Source organism: Furipterus horrens, unplaced genomic scaffold (genome assembly GCF_987537825.1).
Source record: "Furipterus horrens unplaced genomic scaffold, mFurHor1.1.pri manual_scaffold_2, whole genome shotgun sequence".
Taxonomy (NCBI): domain Eukaryota; kingdom Metazoa; phylum Chordata; class Mammalia; order Chiroptera; family Furipteridae; genus Furipterus; species Furipterus horrens.
In genome coordinates, this window is record NW_028327172.1 from 45,819,132 (window position 1) to 45,841,121 (window position 21,990).

General features: G+C 36.1%; 1 protein-coding gene across 2 annotated transcripts in view; it reads right to left on the bottom strand.

Annotated features, from left to right (window-relative positions):
* Window positions 1–4,598: 4,598 nt before the first annotated feature.
* Window positions 4,599–21,990, bottom strand: part of RAB6A (RAB6A, member RAS oncogene family) — a 66,174-nt gene continuing 48,782 nt past the window's right edge. The window contains exons 3-8 of one of the 2 annotated variants that reach the window (XM_090265295.1): window positions 21,643–21,696; window positions 20,163–20,268; window positions 18,047–18,158; window positions 12,150–12,243; window positions 7,865–7,931; window positions 4,599–6,867 (exon numbers count right to left, since the gene is read on the bottom strand). In XM_090265295.1, the coding sequence (XP_090121421.1) occupies window positions 6,803–6,867; window positions 7,865–7,931; window positions 12,150–12,243; window positions 18,047–18,158; window positions 20,163–20,268; window positions 21,643–21,696 (498 nt within the window). In that variant the 3' untranslated portion in view covers window positions 4,599–6,802. Of the gene's footprint in view, window positions 6,868–7,864; window positions 7,932–12,149; window positions 12,244–18,046; window positions 18,159–20,000; window positions 20,107–20,162; window positions 20,269–21,642; window positions 21,697–21,990 lie in introns of both variants that reach the window. The other variant, XM_090265286.1, reaches the window with a different exon arrangement.

Here is a 21,990-nt window from a genome sequence, read left to right on the forward strand (position 1 = left end):
CAGCTCCAACTAGCGTCTTTTCTGGTATAGTGAGAAGAGTGTGGATTTTGAGGTCATAGAAATGGTGAACAGCATGTTAGTTCAGCATTTTGGGGCAAATCATTTACCCTTTCTGAGTCTTGCTTTCCCCACCCATAACGTAGCAGGTTGAAGCTGGCCATCCCTGAGGGCTCTAGTGTGGCTGTTACCAGGGTCTCTGTCATCTGAGCTAATGGTGAGCCTGCTGTCTGAGTTCTGTGGTGTTGGGGTCTTTCTCAGTACATTCCTGTTCCTCTACAGTTTAATCAGTGAGTTGGTCTCAGAGACCAGGTGCTCAGGGAAGGAAACAATCATCTTACATTAGTTTTTTTTTTTTTTTTTTTTTTTAAGATTTTATTTATTTTTTAGAGAGGGGATGACAGAAAGAGGGAAACATTGATGTGTGGTTGCCTCTTGAGCGACCCCTACTGGGGACCTGGCCTGAAACCCAGGCATGTGCCCTGACTGGGAATCAAACCTGTGACCCTTTGGTTCTCAGACTGGCGCTCAATGCACTGAGCCACACCAGCCAGGGCGCATCAGCCTTCTGAAGTGGCACGTGACCTGGGAAAGATGGTCTAAAACAACAGGGCTTTGAGCAGGGCTGGAGTGGTATCTGAAAGGAAAGTTATGTACCCACCTCAGGCATATTTCAGACACCAACTCAAAGGCGGACATAAATAAACAGCAATGATTCAATGAGGTAGAGAGGAATATGGTCCTCTGAGGAGGAAGTATCCAACTCTGCTAAGAGAACTGGGAAAAGCTTTGGGAGAGGAAGTGGAAATTCAGGGTGAACTTTGTAGGAAGAGTAGGAGTTTGCCAAACAGTAAGGGAGGGAGAGCTTTCCACACAGAACAGATGGGAGGAATGTCATGCGCAAAGACCTTAGAACACTTTGGCCTCAAGAGCACTATGAAGTTCAGCAAAGTCTGATGTCACAGCAGGCTGTACGGTGAGAAGGGGTGGTGAATGGGGCCAGGTTATAAAGAACCTCCCACAGCTGGGTTAAGGGCTTTTTTCTTTGTGCCTCTACAGCTTCAGGGCTACCATTTGCCATGGTCCTGATGACACTATGGTTCTTTTAACTAACCCCATTGAACAGTACAAGAGGGATGCAAATGAATGCTCCAAATGCAGTTTCCTTCAAAATCTCTCCACTAATAATATTGCAGCACAAATTTTTAATTTTCCAGCTGTCTGTCAGACAATTATAAAATTATTCACACACACATTTGAAAAGAAACATTTACCCTCACAGAGAACACAGTTAATCTGGAGGTGCCCCATGGAACACATTTGGCTCACACATTTGCTTGGTCAACAGTGTTTTTACCAAGTTTTGAATTAAAATCTGATACCACTATACACCCACCGAAATGGCTAAAAGTGAAAAAGACAACATTAAGTAATGATCTGGAGCTGGAAATCTCATGCATAAACTGGTATGACTGCTTTGGAAACTGGTCAGTAGAGCCAAACATAGGCACACCTGATAACCCATTAATTTTACTCCTACGGCACACCCAACAGAAATGTGTGCATGTATTCACACACACACAAAAGGTACAAAATGTCATAGAGGCACTGGGAAAACTCATTCTGAAGTGGACCTATTGACATATCCCATTCACAAATGGATACTATTCAAAGAGAATTAATTATCCTATGTATAAGCAGAACTATTGGTAAAGCAAGAAAATAGCAGACAGGATAAGGGGAAGGTGGGACAACAGAGTTATACCATGGCTAGTTTCCTGGACCTTATGTAAAGTAGTACAATATTAACTTAAGCACATGCTCATAACTCAAAAGATGCACAGGGGAATCCCTAAATTGTAAAACTCTTAGAATAAAACAAAAAAGAAAATCTTGCCCTGGCTAGTGTGGTTCAGTGGACTGAGTGACGGCCTGCAAACCAAAGGGTTGTGGGTTTGATTCCCAGTCAGGGAAAAAAGAAAGAAAAATTTAATAACATTGGATTTGGCAATGATTTCTTGGATCTGACACCAAAAGCATAAGCAAAAAAAAAAGATTTGATCAAAACTTAAAACTTTTGTAAATTAAAGGACACTATTAAGAGAATGAAAAGACAACCCATAGAATGGGAAGAAATATTTATAAATCTATGTATCTATTAAGGGATTAATATCTAAAATATATAAAGAGCTATAACTCAACAACAAAATAATCCAAGTTAAAAATGGGTAAAAGACTTGAACAGACATTTCTTCAAAGATATACATATGGGTAGTAAGCAAGAGGTTCAACATCAATAATCATTAAGGAAATGCAAAAATAAAAATCACGCCCTGGCTGGTGTCACTCAGTGGATTGAGCGATAGCCTGTGAACCAAAAGGTCAGGGCACATGCTTGGGTTGCGGGCCAGGTCCCCAGTTGGGGGCATGAGAGAGGCAAACATACATTGATGTTTCTCTCCTCTTTTTCCCTCCCTTCCCCTTTCTAAAAATAAATAAATAAAATCTTTAAAAAATTAAAATTAAAAACTAAAATAAAAGTAAAAACCACAATGAACTAGATACCACTACACTCACATTAGGATGGCTATTACTAAAAAAATAAGAACATAAAAAATATTGATGAGAAATTGGAACCCTCGTACATTGCTGGTAGGAATGTAAAATGGTGCACAGCTGCTGTGAAAAGCAGTTTGGCATGTTTTCAAAAGTTAAGCACGGTTAAACAGAATTATCATAGAATTCAACAATTCCACTCCTACATATATACTAAAAAGGAATCAGACCCATAACTTAAGCAAAAACTTGTATACCAATGTTCATAGCAGCATTACTTAAAATAGCCAAAAGGTACAAATGTCAGTGTCCATTAGCAGATGAATGGATAAACAAAATGTGATATATACATACAATGGATATTATTCAGCCATAAAAAGGAATGAAATTCTGATACATGGTACAATGTGGATAAACACTGAAAACATTAGCTAAGAGAAAGAACCCTTTAATCGCAGTTTAGGAAGAAGGAGGCACTCTCCCTAGATTACAGCCTACTAACTGATGTTCTAGAACAGTGGTTCTCAACCTTCCTAATGCTGCGACCCTTTAATACAGTTCCTCATGTTGTGGTGACCCCCAACCATAAAATTATTTTCGTTGCTACTTCATAACTAATTTTGCTACTGTTATGAATCACAATGTAAATATCTGATATGCAGGATGTATTTTCATCGTTACAAATTGAACATAATTAAAGCATAGTGATTAATCACAAAAACAATATGTAATTATATATGTGTTTTCCGATGGTCTTAGGCGACCCGTGAGAGGGTCGTTTGACCCCCAAAGGAGTCATGACCCACAGGTTCAGAACCGCTGTTCTAGATGGCCAAAGGCAGGCAGGTCATTTCAGCAACTGCTCACTTAGCAGGGATTTTATACTGCCTTAATATTACCCCTGTGGACATCTGCACCAGTAATCTGGCCTGTGGCTTCAGTTTTCTATAGTAAAGAGGACAGCTATGGTTTGTACCAAGGCAGAGAGGTCAGCTGTTTTTTTCTGTAAAAGGCCAGATAGTAAATATTTTTAGCTTTCTGGGCTATATCGCAACTATCAACTCTGCCTTTGTAGTGAGAAAATATGGCTGAATTCCAATAAAACTTCATTTTTATCCTCACCCAAGGGTATGTTTTCATTGATTTGAGAAACATCCATGTGAGAAATGTTGATTGGTTGCCTCCTGTACATGCCCCAACCAGGGATCAAACTCAGTCTCGGTATGTGTCCTCACTGGGAATCGAACCTGCAACCTTTTTGGTGTTGGGCACAATGCTCCAACCAATTGAGCCATCTGGCCAGGGCCAATAAAACTTAATTTAAAAAAATAGGCAGCAGGCTGGATTTGGATTTAGTGGGAGGGTAGTAGTTTACTGTCCTTGTCCCAAGGCAAAAATGGGGTTAGGAGTGAGGAGGAAAAAAAAGAATTTAAACTCCTCCCACTTTTTTTTTTAATCCTCACCTGAGGACATTTTAGAGAATAAGGGAGAAAGAGAGGGAGAGAGAGAAACATCATGTGAGAGAGAACCACTGGCTGCCTCCCATACACACCTGGACGGAGAGATTGGGGATCAAACCCAGGCATGTGCCTTGAACGGGAATCAAGCCTGCAACCCTTCTGTTGTAACAATGTTCCAACCAAGTCACACAGGCCAGGGCCTAACCTACTTTTCTTTCTTTCTTTTTTTAAAGACTTTATTTATTTTCTAGAGGAGAAGGAACAGAAAAAGAGGGGGAGAGAAACATTGATGTGATGTGTGAGAGAGACACAGACAGATTGCCTCTCGCAAGCCCCCAACCGATGACCTAAGTACTTTTCTTAATATATCCTATTATTGCCTCCACCAGGAACCTTGTTTTTCAGGTTGTAGCCACTCTCCTTCACCTTTAACAGATGAAAAGTCTCCTGACTCCCCAGGGGTTTCTCACTTTTTTGGTTGTTTTATTTTTCTGGATTCTATGTTCCCCTTTATAGTTCCAGAGAGGAAGTAAGAAGCACAGGCTAATTTACCACTTTGGCAGGAATGGCAAATCAAGTCAATAATTGTTTTCTTTTGTGTTTTATTTATATATTTTGGCAGCAAAATTTTGTTTATTAAAAAAAAAGCCTGGTCTGTGAACACACTTCACTGCTTCAGCTGAAGAACCCCAAACTAAATAAAAATACCAATATCAAAAGCAGCATAACTGGTTATTACTGTCTTAAAGATACATAAAAAGAATCAAATGCTACAGTGTAGGAAGTCAATCACCCCCAGGTCAGAAATCACAACTTCTTCCAAATAAAGAATATGACCCATTTGCCATATTGAATTGATATTTATTTCAGGACATGCCATGTCAAAATAAAACAAAAGAGTCAACCCTTGCCTTTAACAATAATATTGTATTATAAAAGCACTTTACAACTCCATCCCATCTTTGAGTATAAGTTACTGGTAAGTGAGCTAATGATTATCTTAAAACATTTCTCTATTCAGTCCCATTATCCAAGTGCTCTCTGAATATTAGAAGGTGATAATAAATGGGAAGTGAAGGAGAAACAGGAAAGAGAGGGGAATAAGGTTCTCCCAGTTAAGGGTTTTGTTGCAATGAGGGAATGAAGAAGTATGAAGATATTTTTGTTGTCTTTCATCTTTATACTATGTTAAGTAATGCTTACAACATAAATTCAGCAGGCTTTTCCTGAGCTGTAACTCAGAAAATTTCTTCCTGCAAATAATGTATTTACAAATGCATTTATTAACTTACACAGCAATCTCACAATAACTAGTAAATATTAAAATGGTGCACTCCTAGTATATTTGTTTGCAGTGTTGTAAGGAAAATACATATTGCCATGGTGATGAAGCTCTAAATAGATTAAACAAAACATCTAAAAATTAAAAGTAGTTTTAAAAAGGCAAAGAAATAAATATCACCAAAGAAAAAAGATTAATTGTAGCTTAAATATAAAACTTAATGCTAATTAACCAAACTATACAGATCTAATAAAAAGCAAAACCAGCATGAAAGACCCAACATTTAAAAAAAGCTAAAAAATAAGGCATAAATCTGCATAATATTGAGTTTTATTCCCATTCTCTCCTTACCCTCTTCTATGTATGCTTTTTCAGATCTGCCCCTAGGGGCTTATAGGAAATCTTGCCATTTTCAATCTGACCTCAAATATCCTGAGCAAAGTATTTGCTATTTTGTTAAGGATTCTTCTTTAGTAGGCTTTAGATATCATTGTTTCTAATGGGTATAGTAGTTTTGATCAAGGTGGTAAATTTAAATTCTTCCACTGGTTCTTCTTAAAGGAATTTGATTTCTACAGTGCCTTGCCTGCATAGCATTAAAAAAACAAAACAAAACAAAAAAACAGGAGAAATCTATTGCTTAGAAAAAAATAATTTTTTTTCAAATGAACAGAATAACTATCTTGGCAATTTTAAAATCTTGGGAGAGATAGTTCATCAAAAGAACTAAATATTAAAGACCTGTTCTGGAGCACTTTCACCTTTTTCTCCCAAAGTCTAACACGTGAAAGGGTCATTTGTCTTGGTCAGAAATAATTTTTGTTCCTTACTTGTAAGTACTATGTTCATTACGACTCATTTTAAAGATGCACCAGAACACTTTAAGCACTGCCTACCATGATATTTGAGTTTTGACCTCAAATAAGGTCTAAGTAATTTGTATCAGTGCTCAAGAATAACTTGGGACATCTTGACCCAAGGCTTAGAGCAAGTATCACTAAATCTGAATGATAATTCCAAAGGGCTTGGCCTGACTGCTGCTTTGCCACCTCTCATTTGTTCTGAGGGAGGGAGAGTAATAGAATAGGGTCTGGGGTAAGGGAGAGGTGAAAAAAGCAGAGAGAGGTCAAGCAGGTAGGCAAGTGCTGCTGTGAACAACTGTTCCTTAACCAAGCTACATACTGCTGAGATTTCCATCATTTTGAAGTGAATTGTCATAACATTAAAAAGGAAAAAAAGGTAAGAAAATGTATCTAATTTTTAAAGTTATCAGTGGAATATGCTGAAATTGTTTGACTTTTTGTAAAATATAAATAATAAAGACACTGACTTTTTTGTGCTTGTGAAGCTAATAGATCATCTCCACGAGACAGGCAGCAATGATGAATTGCAATATGTTATTACTGAAGGGAAAAGGTTCAAGCCAATATTCACACTGCAGTCAATGAAAGAGTAAGGGGGCCAAAGCAGTGAGCTTCTGGAGAAAAGTTGAAGATGCCAAGAGGGATTAGCAGGAACAGCCTCCTTCGCTGACTGGTGGCTCCTGAGGCTTTTCCAGTTTTATGTCAATCACTGAAACAAAAGTTAAGGAGCTATAAATGGGAAAGTACAATTTCAATTCTGCTGAACACGGACATCTCTGGCAAGCCCCTCCCATTCCTATTAACAGCCACCATTCTCTCTATAGCTAGCTCACCATACAATAAGGTGCTCAAACGGAATAAACTTGCTTTTATCTACTATATGCAGCAAGGGTCAGAATAAGGTTAACCTCTCTATTCATGGGAATGTACCCTAATGAAATTATTCTACAGGAGCAAGAAATCATATAAAGATGATGTTCTTTATGGAATTATCTATAATAAAAATCTGAAAATAGCCTACAAGAGAGTTCCAAGAACAGGGAGAGAATTTAAAAAATGATGGGACTTAGCTCTGTAGAACACATTATGCTATTAAAAGTAATAAAGGCTTAGAAAACATAAAGCATTTAGAAGTGGTAAGAGCTGAATACAAAGTGCTGTAAATTCTATGGCTTAATAAAAAATGTCTGCATGTAGAAAAATAGTGGAATACAAATATATAATAATGAAAATATAAACATTCAAAATCCATTGAAGTAATTAATATTAGACGGGCTTCATTATGTTCTGTTTCTGAAAGCAGAAGCCACGATAAAGCTCCAGACTGAGTTATTTCCTGCCTATGATGAGCAGAAAGCTTGAATGTTAGAAAAAGCAGGGGAAGAAAACATGATACATAGTGTGGGGAAAAAGTGCTGCCAATAGGACTCAAAATTAAGAAGACTGGGATTGTAAGAGTTTCCTGCTCATTAAAAATCAAGCAAGCAAACACACACAAATTCTCTCACTAATTAATAGTAGTGAGCAACAGGGTTCAAAGTACATGCTTGGGTAACCAGATCTCATTTGTTATAGAAAACCCTGGAACTTTATGTCCCTAAGCCATCAATTCCTGGCTATAAAAGGCAATGGCATAATATTCCTTAGCCAACCACGTGGGCTCTAAAGATTAGTGATAGTATTTTCCAAGGAAACAGAAAGGATACTGTCTTCTCTGCTTCTGTCCTGTGTGCTTTCCATTCCAGGCAAAGCTGCTGCAACACGTCTGAAGAGCTGTGGGGGAGAGAGAAACGGGGTAAGTGGAGGGGAAATGCAGCAAATGGTATCAAGTAAAGGTGGATGACCTGTGTTCGAGGATACAGCTTTTACGTTATTCTTTATTTAGATATTACCATAATGAATGCATCTTAAAATGTCTTATTTATTCCACAAATAAAATATTGTATGAAAAGCAAAGAGGTATAAAGATATGATCTTTGCTTTCCAATTGGTGATATTAGACATGAACAAACAGTGAAGATATAAGCAACAAAAATGTCTTTTGAGACATAAAAACTAAGTACTATAGAAACTCAAGAGTAAGGACAGATTGTTTATTTAGTAAAACTATATAGTGGCATTCCTATCTTTTATAAAGGGTGAGGTTCTAAAGTTGGTGTACATACAGTGAAAGACAGTCTAGTCAAAATTACCCTTGATAATTCTTTCAGAAAGCTCTATGCTAGAAACCAACATACCAACATACTTTTCCTCTCTCACTAGAAAGAGCACCAGTGGAAATGGTAGTCTTGTGTTTGAGGTATGATGTAAAGAAAAATATCTTCAGAATAAGAATCGCACTCAAGCCTGATGAGTGTTCACCTTAGCGGCATGTGGGAATAGAAAGGACCAATGACAGAAAAAACAGAAGGTTCATACCTATTTTGTCCCCAGACTTAAGGCATATACTCATTGAGTAGAATGGCACATAAATCTGCCAGGTTATTTCACTTCCATTTCTGTTAGGCATGCAGCATAAAGTTCCTAAAGTTAAATTCGCACATGAAGTAACTCCCTCGTAATAAGCACCTGCTTACTTGAAGAATTGTCTCAAGCTCTCTAGGGACACAGAAATGAACAAGATGTAGTTTTTTAATTCAAGAAACTCACAGTCTGGTAAAGGAGATGGACTCGAACAATTCCTTATGTTACAATGTGATGAATGCCATAAACCAAGGAAATACAAAATAATATAGGAATACGGATGAAAGAAAGCCCTTCTCAGGAGGCCAGGGAAAGTCTTCAGGCAGTAACACCTGAGTTAGGATTTAAAGACAGTTTTAAAATTTCACCTGGCTGAAAAACATACTGCATAAAGTGTTCCAAATTTAAGTGCTACATAAATGTTGCTGAATTAAAATGAGAAGGGAACAAAAAGAACAAAGGCCAGAGATGAAAGACTGAGGCTGAAATCTATGTGGGGAAAGAAGTACAGAAAATAAGCAAATTTTTATCTGTAGGCAATCTCTTGATGCGCTAGGATTAGGGAAGACCTGAGAAAAAGTATAACTATCTTGGTTTCTATATGGCTTAGTAGGAATTTAGAAGTGTACCAAAGTTAGGCATTAGCCTTGTTATTCAACCCAAATCAGCTATTAGACATAAAACTGTAGAATACTTATATTAACATCATCTGGTATCCCAGAAATTATACATCATCAAAAATCATGTGGGGGACTTCCGGCCAAGATGGAGGAATAGCCAGACACACTGCATCTCCCTCCACAACTAAGAAGGAATACAACTACCTCAAAACTAGACACAACCAGAAGTTTCAGAAAATCGAGCTGCATGGAAGTCCAACAAACAAAGATATAAAGAAGAAATACTCATCCAGACAGGTAGTAGGGGCAAAGCTGGGGTGGAGAGGACACAGTATGGTGGCGGCAGTGGCAGGCCAGTGGAAAGCACAGTCATATGTTTTAAAAAGTTAGGAGCGACATCTGGAAAGCACTTCCAGCACCAGACTAGACCGGGGAGCTCACTGTCCCAGCACCGGGGAAAATAAAGCCTCATTGCTTCCGACTGTACAAACCAGTGGGGGGTGGGGTGGAGGAAGAAACTGTCGGTCTCTCAGCAGAGTCTGTTTGTTTAAAGGGCCCCCACGGTCCTAAAACGTCCACAGACCCACCCACTCTGGGAATGACGGCCAGGGCAACAGCTAGAGAGGTGCCAGTCCCTTACAGAAGTGGGAGAAGTGCCTGGAAAAGAGGCAACTGCTGAGCAAGCAGCATTGTTCCCTCTCAGACCCCTTCCCGACACACAGCACCACAATGCAGTGAAATGGGTTGCCCTGTACTGACGAATCCCTAAGTCTAGGTGTGAGAGCTCTACCTAAGACACAGAGGCAAACAAATACAGGAGCCTGTCAAGATGAGGAGACAGAGAAGTATGGCTCAAAAGGAGGAACGGATGAGGCTCCAGTGGGAGAACCTAGTGATGAGAGAGTCAACCTAAGAGATGCAGAGTTCAAAAAACTGGTGATAAAGATGCTCACAGGCTTAACTGATATTCTTAAGTATGGCAAATGCATAAGGGAAGAAGTGAAGGCTATGCTAATTAAAACAAAAGGAAAATCCACACAAAACCAATGGTGAAAGGAAGAAAACCAGGGTTCCAATCAATAAATTGGAACATGAGGAAGAAATAAACAGTCAACTAGTACAGAATGAAAAAACAAGAATTCAAAAAAACGAGGAGAGGCTTAGGAACCTCTGGGACAACTTTAAACGTGCCAACATCCGAACCATAGGGGTGCCAGAAGGAGAAGAGGAAGAGCAAGAAATTGAAAGCTTATGTGAGAAAATAATGAAGGAAAACTCCCCAAATTTGGAAAAGGAAATAGACATATGAGTCCAGAAAGCACAAAGTCCCAAACAAGCTAAACCCAAAGAGGACCACACCAAGACACACCATAATTAAAATGCCAAAGGTTAAACATAAAGAATCTTAAAAACAGCAAGAGAAAAGCAGAGTTACCTACAAAGGGGTGCCTATATGAGACTATCAGCTGGTTTCTCAAAAGAAACTTTGCAGGCAAGAAGGGACTGGCAAGAAGTATTCAATGTGATGAAAAGCAAGGACTTACAACCAAGATTACTCTATCCAACAAAGTTATCATTTAGAATGGAAGGGCAGATAAAGTGCTTCCCAAACAAGGTAAAACTAAAGGAGTTCATCATCACCAAGTCATTATTACATGAAATGTTATAATCTATAATAGAGAAAGCTAGATGAAACTACCCATTGCTTTGTCCTAGAATGGTGATATAAAATACTGTGAAAATTCTATTACTCAAATTATTTAACTGTCTATGGCTCCTACAGGTTCAGTTATTTATCACGTACAAAATTCCATACACATTAATAGGTTCTAGGAATATATAATTTTGATGAAAGAGATGATTTCAATATAAAGTAGTAAGTACTGTGACAATGGTTTCACAGGGTTCAGGTGCCCGTAAAAACACAGAAGAGAGTCATTTATAGCACTAAAATAGCCTGGAGGTATGGTAGATAATTTCACAGAAAATGTCTCTGAAGAGCTGACACCTACATTGAAACTTAAAAGGATGAGTAGGTATCAGGAAGGAAGAAAATGAGTATTCTAAGCAGAGAATGAAAGCATAAACAAAGATAGGGTTCCAGTAAACACTATGCTATGAAGAGGTAATTAGTGATCATTCAGTATTACACATGTTTTAAGGCAAGAGAGATGAAAAATAAAAGTGCCAAAAATGGAAGCAATTTAGAGAATTTCTCATAAAGCTCTACTTATTCATTTTTAAGGATTTTACTTTAATCCTCTATTTATCACCTAGAATAAAAATAATAATAACTTGCCGGTCTGTAAATACTATAAATCTGGAACTACTACTCTAAATAATATGTAGTCCTGAAGAATTAAGCAGGTGAATTTTTTTGGCTACTTCACCTTTTTTAGAAAAGTTTGATACTGTGAGGTCTCCACATACTTTCCTGCCCCTTCCTCCAAACACTCATTTTATAATCAGTTAACACACCAGCAGTTTGTTAAAGTAACCAGAATATACTTCCATCGCAACAAGCAAAATTCCATTCCTGACAGCAATATTTGCTTTCTTTTATCATAATCTTACCATCAAACTCTAAAATAAGAAATGTTACCTTGAAACAATGGAGCAGGGAAGTAGTCAGAGTATGGTTAAGTTTACAACCTTGCAATCACACAATCTTGCAATCATGATGCAATACTTATACTGTGTACAATCTGAAAAGTTTTGTTAAGTCTTTTCTCTTTTTTCCAAAAACTATGCCACATTTATATTTTTTCATTCTTTAATAAACTAGTTCATGAGGCGTGAAATTGCTAACTGGAAGAAAATCTTACACTAGAGGATAGCATATTCACACAATTATTTTATAATGTTTTTGCAATTTGGTAACATCAACCTATACTAAAAGATTACTTACCTGTTTTACATTGTATCCTGCTTTTGCACTAGTTTCAATAAACATAACATTCAGCTCTTTGGCTTTCCTCTCTCCCTCCTCAATTGACACTTGCCTGTGGAAAAAACAAGAAATTTTTTCTTTTTGAAAGATGATATAATAAAGATAATAAACAGCCCTGACAGCCCTGGCTGGTATGGCTTGGTTGAGCACTGGCCTGCGAACTGAAAGGTCAACAGTTCTATTCCCAGTCAGGGCACATGCCTGGGTTGCTGGCCAGGTCCCCAGTTGGGGGCGTGTGAGAGGCAACCCATCAACGTTTGTTTCCTTTTCTTTCTCCCTCCCTCCTCCTCTCTCTGAAAATCAATCAATAAAATATTTTTTTAAAGGATTATAAACAAAGTTCTGAAAATAACGTTTCTTGATATTGGTGCTGGTTAAACAGACTATTTTAAAATTCAGGCTGCAGTACACTTAAAATGTGTGCACTTGTATGTGTGTTCTACACATAATAATTTTTTAAGACATTTGTTAATAATTTGCTTTTACTTGGCTGAGATCACCCTGTAATTTTTTCATTTTTAAAAATTTAATAGACTATTTTCTGTTTATATTGGATGATAAGTATTTAATCTTATGATTAAAAACTTTGTGTAAAATATTTTTTATGGCTAGACAACTTGTCAATTTGCTGCTATAACTTATGTAACCATTCCCAAACTGGTTTTCAAATTCTACACTAATGTACTAAATGTTGCGATAAACATCTTTGTACTTAATATTTTGTGCACTGTGGATCATCTCCTTCTGTTGGATTTTGTTAATTTCTGTAAGTAAAAAAGTGAGTCAAAAGACACATATGTTGAAACACCTGGTACATAGTATTAATACTTTAATACTTATTTTAGAGGTATTTTGTGATGTATCAGGTTGGCCAAAAAGTCCATTTCGTTTTTTCCATAAAATAAAGAACACATTTTTCATTTTCACTTATTTAATAACTTTATTGAGTTGATATTTTGAATATGTCAGCTATCTCCTGCTACTGGCTTCTAGTGGGTAGAGGCCAGAGGCACTGCTACACATCTTCCAATGCATAAGACAGCCCCACAGCACAGAATTACTTGGCCAAAATATCAATAGCACCAAGAAACTTTGCAAACCACTTCTGACGCGTTCGTTCGATCAGTCACAGCACCTTTTCCATACACTGCACAAATCTTGGTGTTTCAGTTCCATTTTTACATTTCTTAAAATAATAAAGCATAATACACTGATAATGTTGTTTTTTTCATCTTCAATATTAAAATGGCTGCATAAAAATTCACCAATTTTGATGTTTTTAAAAAATGCACTCTCATGTGACAGCTGTCACAATACAATCTAACCAAATTGTTTTGAATGAAGTGAAATACAACTAAGCGTTACTAGAGCCATCTTACGGAAAAAAACAAACAAACTTTCTGGCCAGCCCCATAATATAATTAGCAATATGTCTCAAGTGCAAGATTATCTCATTCATCTTGGTGTTCCAAGTGCCAAGCTGGCAACATAAATTTATGTGTGGATGTATAAACTTTGCATACAATGTAACACACTTCTTAACAATTTGAAAGTTGACAATGTACAGACCTTTAGCCCTAAATGCTTTAGCTGTGTGAATTTCCTAAAAATAATTCTGTCAGATGCTTTAGCTGTGTGAATTTCCTAAAAATAATTCTGTCAGATGCACTTAAATATACTCCTGGATCTCTTTCCCATCTGCAATTACTCCCCTGGTGGTCCCACATACTCTCATGGTTTTTTTTTGTTTTTGTTTTTTTAAATGATCTATTTGTTTGTTTGTTTATTTTTAGAGAGAGGGGAAAGGAGAAAGAGAGGGAGAGAAATATCATTGTGTGGTTGCCTCTCACTCGTGCCCCCAGCTGGGGACCTGACGTACAACCTAGTCATGTGCCCTGACTGGGAATCGAACCAGCGACACTTGGCTCGCAGGCCGACGCTCAATCCACTGAGCCACAGCAGCCAGGGCACTCTCATGGTTTTAAGTACCATCGATATGCTGAAGACTCCCAAACTTATATATCCATCTTAGACCGCTATTCTGAACTCCAAACTCACATACCGAACTGCTTACCTGACATCTAGGATATCCAATAACCATTCTAAACTTAAAATGATCAAAATTAAAGTGATGATATTCCATTCCAAACCATCTCTTTATGCAACCTCTATGTTGACTAACGACAGTTACTCAGGCCAAGAATTTGGGTATCATCCCTAACTTCTTCTCTCAGACCCCAAACTCTGTCCCTCAGCATGTATTCCATGCATTATATCAATATATCCTAAAAGTTCCATTTTCAAATGAATCTGAATTTGACCCAGTGATCACCACACGAGCTTTTGCCCTACATGATCTAGTTTTTAATGTTGTTTTTTTTTTTTTTAAACCTCATTGCCTTCTACTCTTTCCATCATTCTCTTTACCAGCTATATAGGTCTCCTTACTGGTCTTCAAATAAGGTTAAGTGTATTTCCAATTTAGGGATTTTGCATTTTCTGAGCCACAGGCCTAGGAGCTTTTCCTCCTGAAAATATCTGCATAGTTAATCCCTTTCTTCCTTAGTGCCTTTAATCAAAAGTCACCCTTCTCTTAGTAAGATCTTTCTGCTGTTGTGCCATCTAATATTTCAAACTCACCCTTGACATTTCATATTCCCTTCCCTTGCTTTGGTTTTTACCCATGGCAGGTATCAAAATCAAACAGGCTATGTATTTTTGGGACTTATTGTCTGGTTCACTCTCTAAAATAAAAACTCCTCGAAAATTTGTCTTTTTTGTTCACAATTCTATCCTAGAGTAGCATCCTCTGAAACATAAGTGATACTCAATAAATACTTCTTGAATTATTAGTCTGTAAACTCTACATGTGAAGGATTCCAGACAGAAACGCTTCCTACTTTCAAACCATATGCCACCCTAATAGTTGAAATTTAGATATAACAATGGCTCTGGTTGGGGTGTGATTTTGTCACAAATACCTAAGGAAGATTCTCTAAAGTATAGATTTAAGGGCCCTACTCTAGACTAACTGAATCATAGCATCTAGAAGTAGGGTTAAAACCCACCAAATTTAAAAAGTTGACCATGATCCTTTATAGCCAGAATGTTAAAAGAGGGTCCAGTAAGCCATATTTACCATCTTTGAAACATTTGGGAATCACTGGGCTATAGGGGACAAAAAGTACTAAGCATCTGGGTGCTTAAATTGAGACACTGAAACATATATTCTAGTCTTTCCTTCAAGTTTTTACCCCCCCAAAAAAGTAATTCTCAAAGAAAGTAATAAAGACATTTAACTTTTTAATTGTTTTTATTAAAACTGTTTTCTGATTACAAAAGTAATCAATTTTTAAAAAGATCAATCATTACAATGAATTCCTCCATAATCCCACTCTCTTCCCAAAGATTACTAGTTACGTTCCATGTATGCTTATGCAAGTTTGTTCTAAGCAAAGGATTATATACCTCTCTACCACCTTTCTATTTGAACAGAAAAGATACCATGCTGCGCACAATGATCAAGTGTTTTTTTAAGCTTCATGTGTTACACCATAATAAATTCCTCTCTTTTTAGTCGTTACAAGTATTCACTTATAAAATGCTACTGCTACTAATGGAAATTTAGATTAATTTTAATTATTTAGTATTACAAATATTGTTGCAATAAACATTTTTTTATGTTCACCTTTTTACATTTTGTGGGTATATCTGTGGAATAAATTACTAGAGATGGATCTGAGTCAATTAAGTATTTTAAATTCTGATACCGTTAAACTGTTTCCACCCAGAAGTTTATTAGTTACATATTTCAGTATATGAGAGTTCTTGTTTATTCAGACTCTTGACAATACTGTGCATTATCAATCTTCTAAATAACGGCTTATCTAATAGGTGACTATGATCTTTATATTTATGTACTCAAGCTTATCAATCTTTCCCACTATAGCTTCAGGGTTTTATGTCATGTTTATGAGAAGTATTACACTACCAAAAGATTTTCTCTTAATGTTTTTTTTAAAAAAGCATTTAAATCTTTTACACATTTTAAAATTATTTTAACGAAATGAACAAGGCGCTAATTCTTTTAAATGTGAATAGCCAAAGGGTAATAGTCTGGTAAAAATTACTGAGAAAGACGGTAGTCTGAAGCAATGGATAAATATTACCTTAAAGAAAAATTATTATAAATATAATTAGATAAGTTTATAGCATTTGTGTACTCAATTAAAACACTACCCAACAACAGAACAGAGGCTTATAAGTATCCTTTTATATAACTCTGGCTATAAATGAAAACAATTCAGACACACAATTTTTTAATTTAAAAATGAAGGTACTTAGGGATGCTACTAGAAGACTATGGTATATACCTATTCTCATACTGGTATACACAAATCCTCATACTGGAAAGAAATAAAACAGTGAAAATTTATATGAGAGCAATTGATGTCCAAAAAATAATCTTCATAAAGAAAAGATGAAATCATACTTAAAATTTATTTTTTTTTATACTGTAAAATGTTTATATTTAGAATTATCCAGTGAGACTCAGTTTAGATGATCCCAAATTTGTTGGCAACATCCAAAGCATCACAGGAGACACTAGAACATATGCCTTCTTTTCTCCATCAGGCTTGATCAGGGTGTTGACCTTGGCCATGTCAATGTCACAGAGCTTCTTCACAGCCTGTTTGATCTGATGCTTGCTGACCTTGATATCCACAATGAATACAAGTGTATTGTTGTCTTCTATCTTCTTCATGGCTGACTCAGTCAGTAGTCAGGGAAACATGATGATGGCACAGTGGTCAAGCTTGTTTCTTCTGGAGGCACTCTTCCAAGGATATTTAGGCTGCCTTTGGAGTTGAGGTGTTTTTGGATGTTGTAAGTTAGGTGATGTACAGGTCATTTTTTTGTGGCTGTAGTGCCTTTGAGCACTGCTTTCTTTGTCTTCAAAGCCTTTGCTTTGACTTTGGGAAGTACAGTGGCCTCCTTTTTCATTTTCAGCACTATTTTTGTGAAAAGTGAATTTACTTTTAAATTAATTAAGACTTTTTGTCACTGTACTGCCAATTCTAAAAGAGTTACCATGGGCAGAAATGGGCTTAATACTTCCACAAGCCTCTGAACATAGTGGATTTCTTGGCAAAATTTTAATTAATAGCACAAGTTTATTACCCGAATTTTAATATCCAAATCATGAACACATAATATAGTAAAAGCTTCTACTATTAAGTAAAATGGTGATGACTATTTTAAAAAGAAAAAATATCCAGTGGATCACTTTGGAATGCCGAAGGCAGATATTGAAGCCAAGCGTTCTACAGTGAATGTTAATACATTTTCTATCCTGTGACTTGAATATAGCTTTCCTCATTTACCTAAGGTATCACAATCAAGCTATTCAGTTCAACTACACAGTTTGGCTCAACCATACAATTAAAAGAAGAAAAAAACACACCATTGAATTATAATGACTATTTATAAGACTACCAAAAGAGTGTGTATTTAATTATTATGAACAATTTTTAAAGATAAGATTTGTTTTCTTAAAAACATTTTCTTCTGTAGCAGAACACTGCTCATGTTTATGAAGCCTAAAAAATGCAAAAATTTACCTTCATGTGTAAACAACCTTGTACATCAATGAATGGGCTTACACACACACACACACACCTCATTTTTCTTTAAAGACCGAGGTTAATGTTTAATATTTCAGGTTCCCATACTAAAGAAAAGGGAGATAAAAACTTAAGGATTACTTTCAAAACAATTCTTCAGTAACATTAAAAAGAACAAGCTGCTTAACAGAGAAATCAAACATTTCATACACATACAAAATCACTCCATACCTCTTATCGGCAAGATCTGTTTTATTTCCTACTAGCATGATGATAACATCACTTCCTCTTTCTGTTCTGACATCATCAATCCATTTTGTAGTTTGCTGGAATGAGTTTACGTCTGGTAGAGAAGGGTGGACGGAGATCAGTGTTATTGCAAATGCCTCCCCACATAATAAACCAAAAACAAAAACAAAAACAAAAAAAAGAAACAAAGAAAAGAAAGAAAGAAAAGAAAGAAAAAGCCCTGGAAGTTGGAAGGGGGTTGGCACATTAGGACCCACCTTTAATGTGCTTGTAACATAACTCCATTTTATCTGAGTATAACTGTCAGTGGTCTAAACAAATCACAAGAATAAAATCCTTAAGGTTTATTTTATAGTGGTTTAAAAGTTTTGGATACAACCAAATGAAAGCAATGTACTATACGCAATTGAAAAAACCATTTTTTTAATGTAAGGACAGCTATGGCAAATAATATGGTGTTACGTTGCCAAATATTTTTTTGATTACTTACAAATACCAAACACAACAAAGAAAGCATCTCCAAAAGTATGTCAGCCAGTAAGACCCGACACATCCAGAAAATTTGGAAAGCCTTTAAATAGCTTTCAACGCCATTCTGTTTGCATTGCTTACTCAGTTTGTGATCACTTTAACTTGAAGTTTATTAGTTTAAGGCACCAGAATCACTTGTAAAAATAAAACCCATCTTTTCTAGCACTAAATTATACTTTAATATTTTTATAGCAGCTAAAAATGAGTTTATATTTTAACCACATGTACACAATTTTTGAATAAAAATACAGGTTTCACTTGATTTGGTTAAAGTAAGCACAAACATTTTAAAGCTGCAAAACTTGTCGATGCACAATAATGAACATACATTTTTTCAAACAAGTAGCAACCCAAAGTAAAGCTTCGAGAAAAGATGGCATATAGCACCTAACAAAAACAAACAAACAAACAAAAAATCTGTGCAAACTTGTAACATAATTCTATTGCAATTACTGAATTATTGTTAAGTAGATATGACTTCTGGTTGAACAGATATACAAAAACGTGTAATACGCATTTACTCACTCAAACCAATAGTTTGTTGATATGCTTTTGAAGAAGTCTAAGATGTGGTACTATTTTGGTTTTTCTATAAATTATGGGCCACTAGATGGAATGATGCTTAATATTGCCTAATATGTATCATAAACCAATTTATAAAGAGTTTTAATCAGAGAATGTTTCCCTGTCAGTCACCAATGCTCCACGGAAAATTTAGTCACTTAAAATGCCAAAGGCATTATTCAGTCTCTAGGGAAAAGAGATAGGAAGACCATTACCTGAGCCTCCCATTAAAAATTTTTTTCCTGGAGAGAAATGAGAGTGTAATTTGTGAGCAACAAAGCAAGTCAGTCAGTCACAGAATCCAGATGTGATTCAAATGAAAATGATTAATAGAAAACTGTACATTATGTTTTCTCTGCCTTCCTCTATAGAAAGAAAATGGCTGGAAGAGGAAAGCAGAGAAAAGTTGGCTAGCGGAAGTTTTTAATAACCTCAACAGAAGCCTTGGAGGATTTGGAAAACTTGGCAAGAGGCTTAAATGCAGATTATTTTATTTTAGAGAAATATGAGATCAAGTTAAATTAAAAAGATGTTCTTCCAACCATAATTATGGTGTGGCTTAGGGATAAAGGATACTAAGAAAGCCCTGGAGAGGATTCATAACTGAACACGAAGGAAAATTTCCAGGGCAAAAAAACCTGGCACAGTAGAAATAGAAAGTGCATTGGTACAAACACCAAAGCAAATATTTCTGACCTAGCCAGTCTAGGATAAGGTTTGCTATGATAAAATTCATTTTTACATGCCAGTATGGAAAATAAGCACAAGACAAGAACATGCATGCAGCTAATAAGCAAAAGGTTGAAAAGAACATCAGAAATGCATAATCCCCCCCACTCACTTGTGATATCATAAACAACAACTGCCACAGTGGAGTCACGAATGTAGCTAGGAATCAAGCTCCTGAACCGCTCTTGACCTGCTGTGTCCCATAATTGCAATCGTACCTAACAACAAAATCAGTCAAACAAGCAAGAAGGTCAACCCGTTGCAAAATACCTACTTGTGATATCGTAAACTACTACGGCTGCAGCAGAATCACGGATGTAACTGGGAATGAGGCTGCGGAAACGTTCCTGACCCGCAGTATCCCACAACTGCAGCCTGATCTGTGGGATGGGAAAAAATGAATAAAAAAAAAAAAAAACAAAAAAAAAACCAAAGAAACAAAACAAAAAACCAAACTCATATTGAAAATAAAAAAGAAATAATGGTTTTTAAAGGGGGAAAGTAGGAAGGAGGTAAAAAGGAGACTCATACAAAAGGCTGCAGAGATGTGAGGAATGAACACGCAAAACTTTCCTTTCTCAAAAGGGAGTAATATAAATATTTGCTTGCTCTGAAGGTATATGACTTAAAAATGGCAATGGGAAAGATTTCACAGAATCAGAAATACAGCTTCCGTTTTTCCTCTTGAAAACCTCTCTCAGAATCCTATGCCTTCTGGATAGCAAAAAGGACTTTGTTGGTGTTCAAATAGTAAGCATAAAAGGGAAGACGAAAGGTAAAAGTCAAAGAGCAGCCCAGCCTATCAGAGTAAAGGAATTAATGTTCTCTGAAGCTATAATGTGTCTTTTTTCTACTGGGTCCAGAAACATTTGAAATTGGGTCTCTGACTACTGTGCTTATGTTTCTCCTACACATTTCTTCCAAGAATATTACATATAACAATCTAACAAAAAGGAAGAATATCTTTTTGCAACCCTACATAAAAATTTTACTTTCTTATTTTGTCACATTTTAGGAAGAAAAGCCTGAAAATAAGCATTAAGTTCTTTTACCATTATAAAGCTGTTTTTAAGCTTTCAAATTTTAAGAAATGGCACGCTATATAGTAAAACATAAAAGAGAACATCCAAAAGAAAACACACACTTATAAGAAACAGTATAATAGAAAATGTTTTAGGATATAGGTCCCAAAATACTGCATTTAAGATAGTCGCTGTTTAGGTGATAGAAATCTCTTCAAGGGATAGTGGACTAGAATACAGAATTTACATCGCACTTAAAGGGAGCATTCCTAAAGATGGAAGACAAAAATTCAACAAATAAATACACATTCTTTCTAATCCCATTTGTCTAATCATATTCTGACAAATAAAACCTGGAAGTTTGGAAATTGTGTCAAAGTCAAAAGAAATCTTTCTGAATATCTCAAGAGTGGCATTCAAAAGGTCTTAAGTAGCTTTAATTATCTCAATGCTACATTTGTTTTCATTTTTCCCAAATCAAGAAGACAAATTTTGTTTAACAAGCCTAGGGCCTACAGGGTTTTATAAATAAATTGGCTTTCTCTCCCTTTTGGATTTCACTTGGGGTTAAAAAGTCAGAGTGCTAAGTACTACTCACTCTGTAATAAGTTTTTTTTAAGTCCTATAAATTAACTTTGGCAAGTTTGCTATGTATTTCCTATGGTGACAGTGACTGATTTTGTCTTTGATCATGGTTTTTTATCCTGGAATGTTACAGAAAACATTACTCACTGTTCGATCCTCCAAGTACATTGTTTTTGATAAAAAGTCAATACCAATTGTTGCCTGTAAACCAAAACAAAACAATGTTAAATAGCAATAGTTTAATGGTGGTGGGTAGTTTAGGGTTCAAATGGGAATTATGGTTGTGAGAGAAATAATAAATAAGCATAAACACATCATAGTCAAGTAAAACTAAACAAAATTTCCAGTGATAATGCTTTCCACCTATTGAGTACTTGCTGTGTACTGGAGATTCTTTTAGGCCTTTCACACGATCATTTCTAATCCTCATCCATCTCTGAAAGGTCCATTATCAGCCTTATTTTTCTTTCTTTTTTTTTTTAACTTTATTACTTT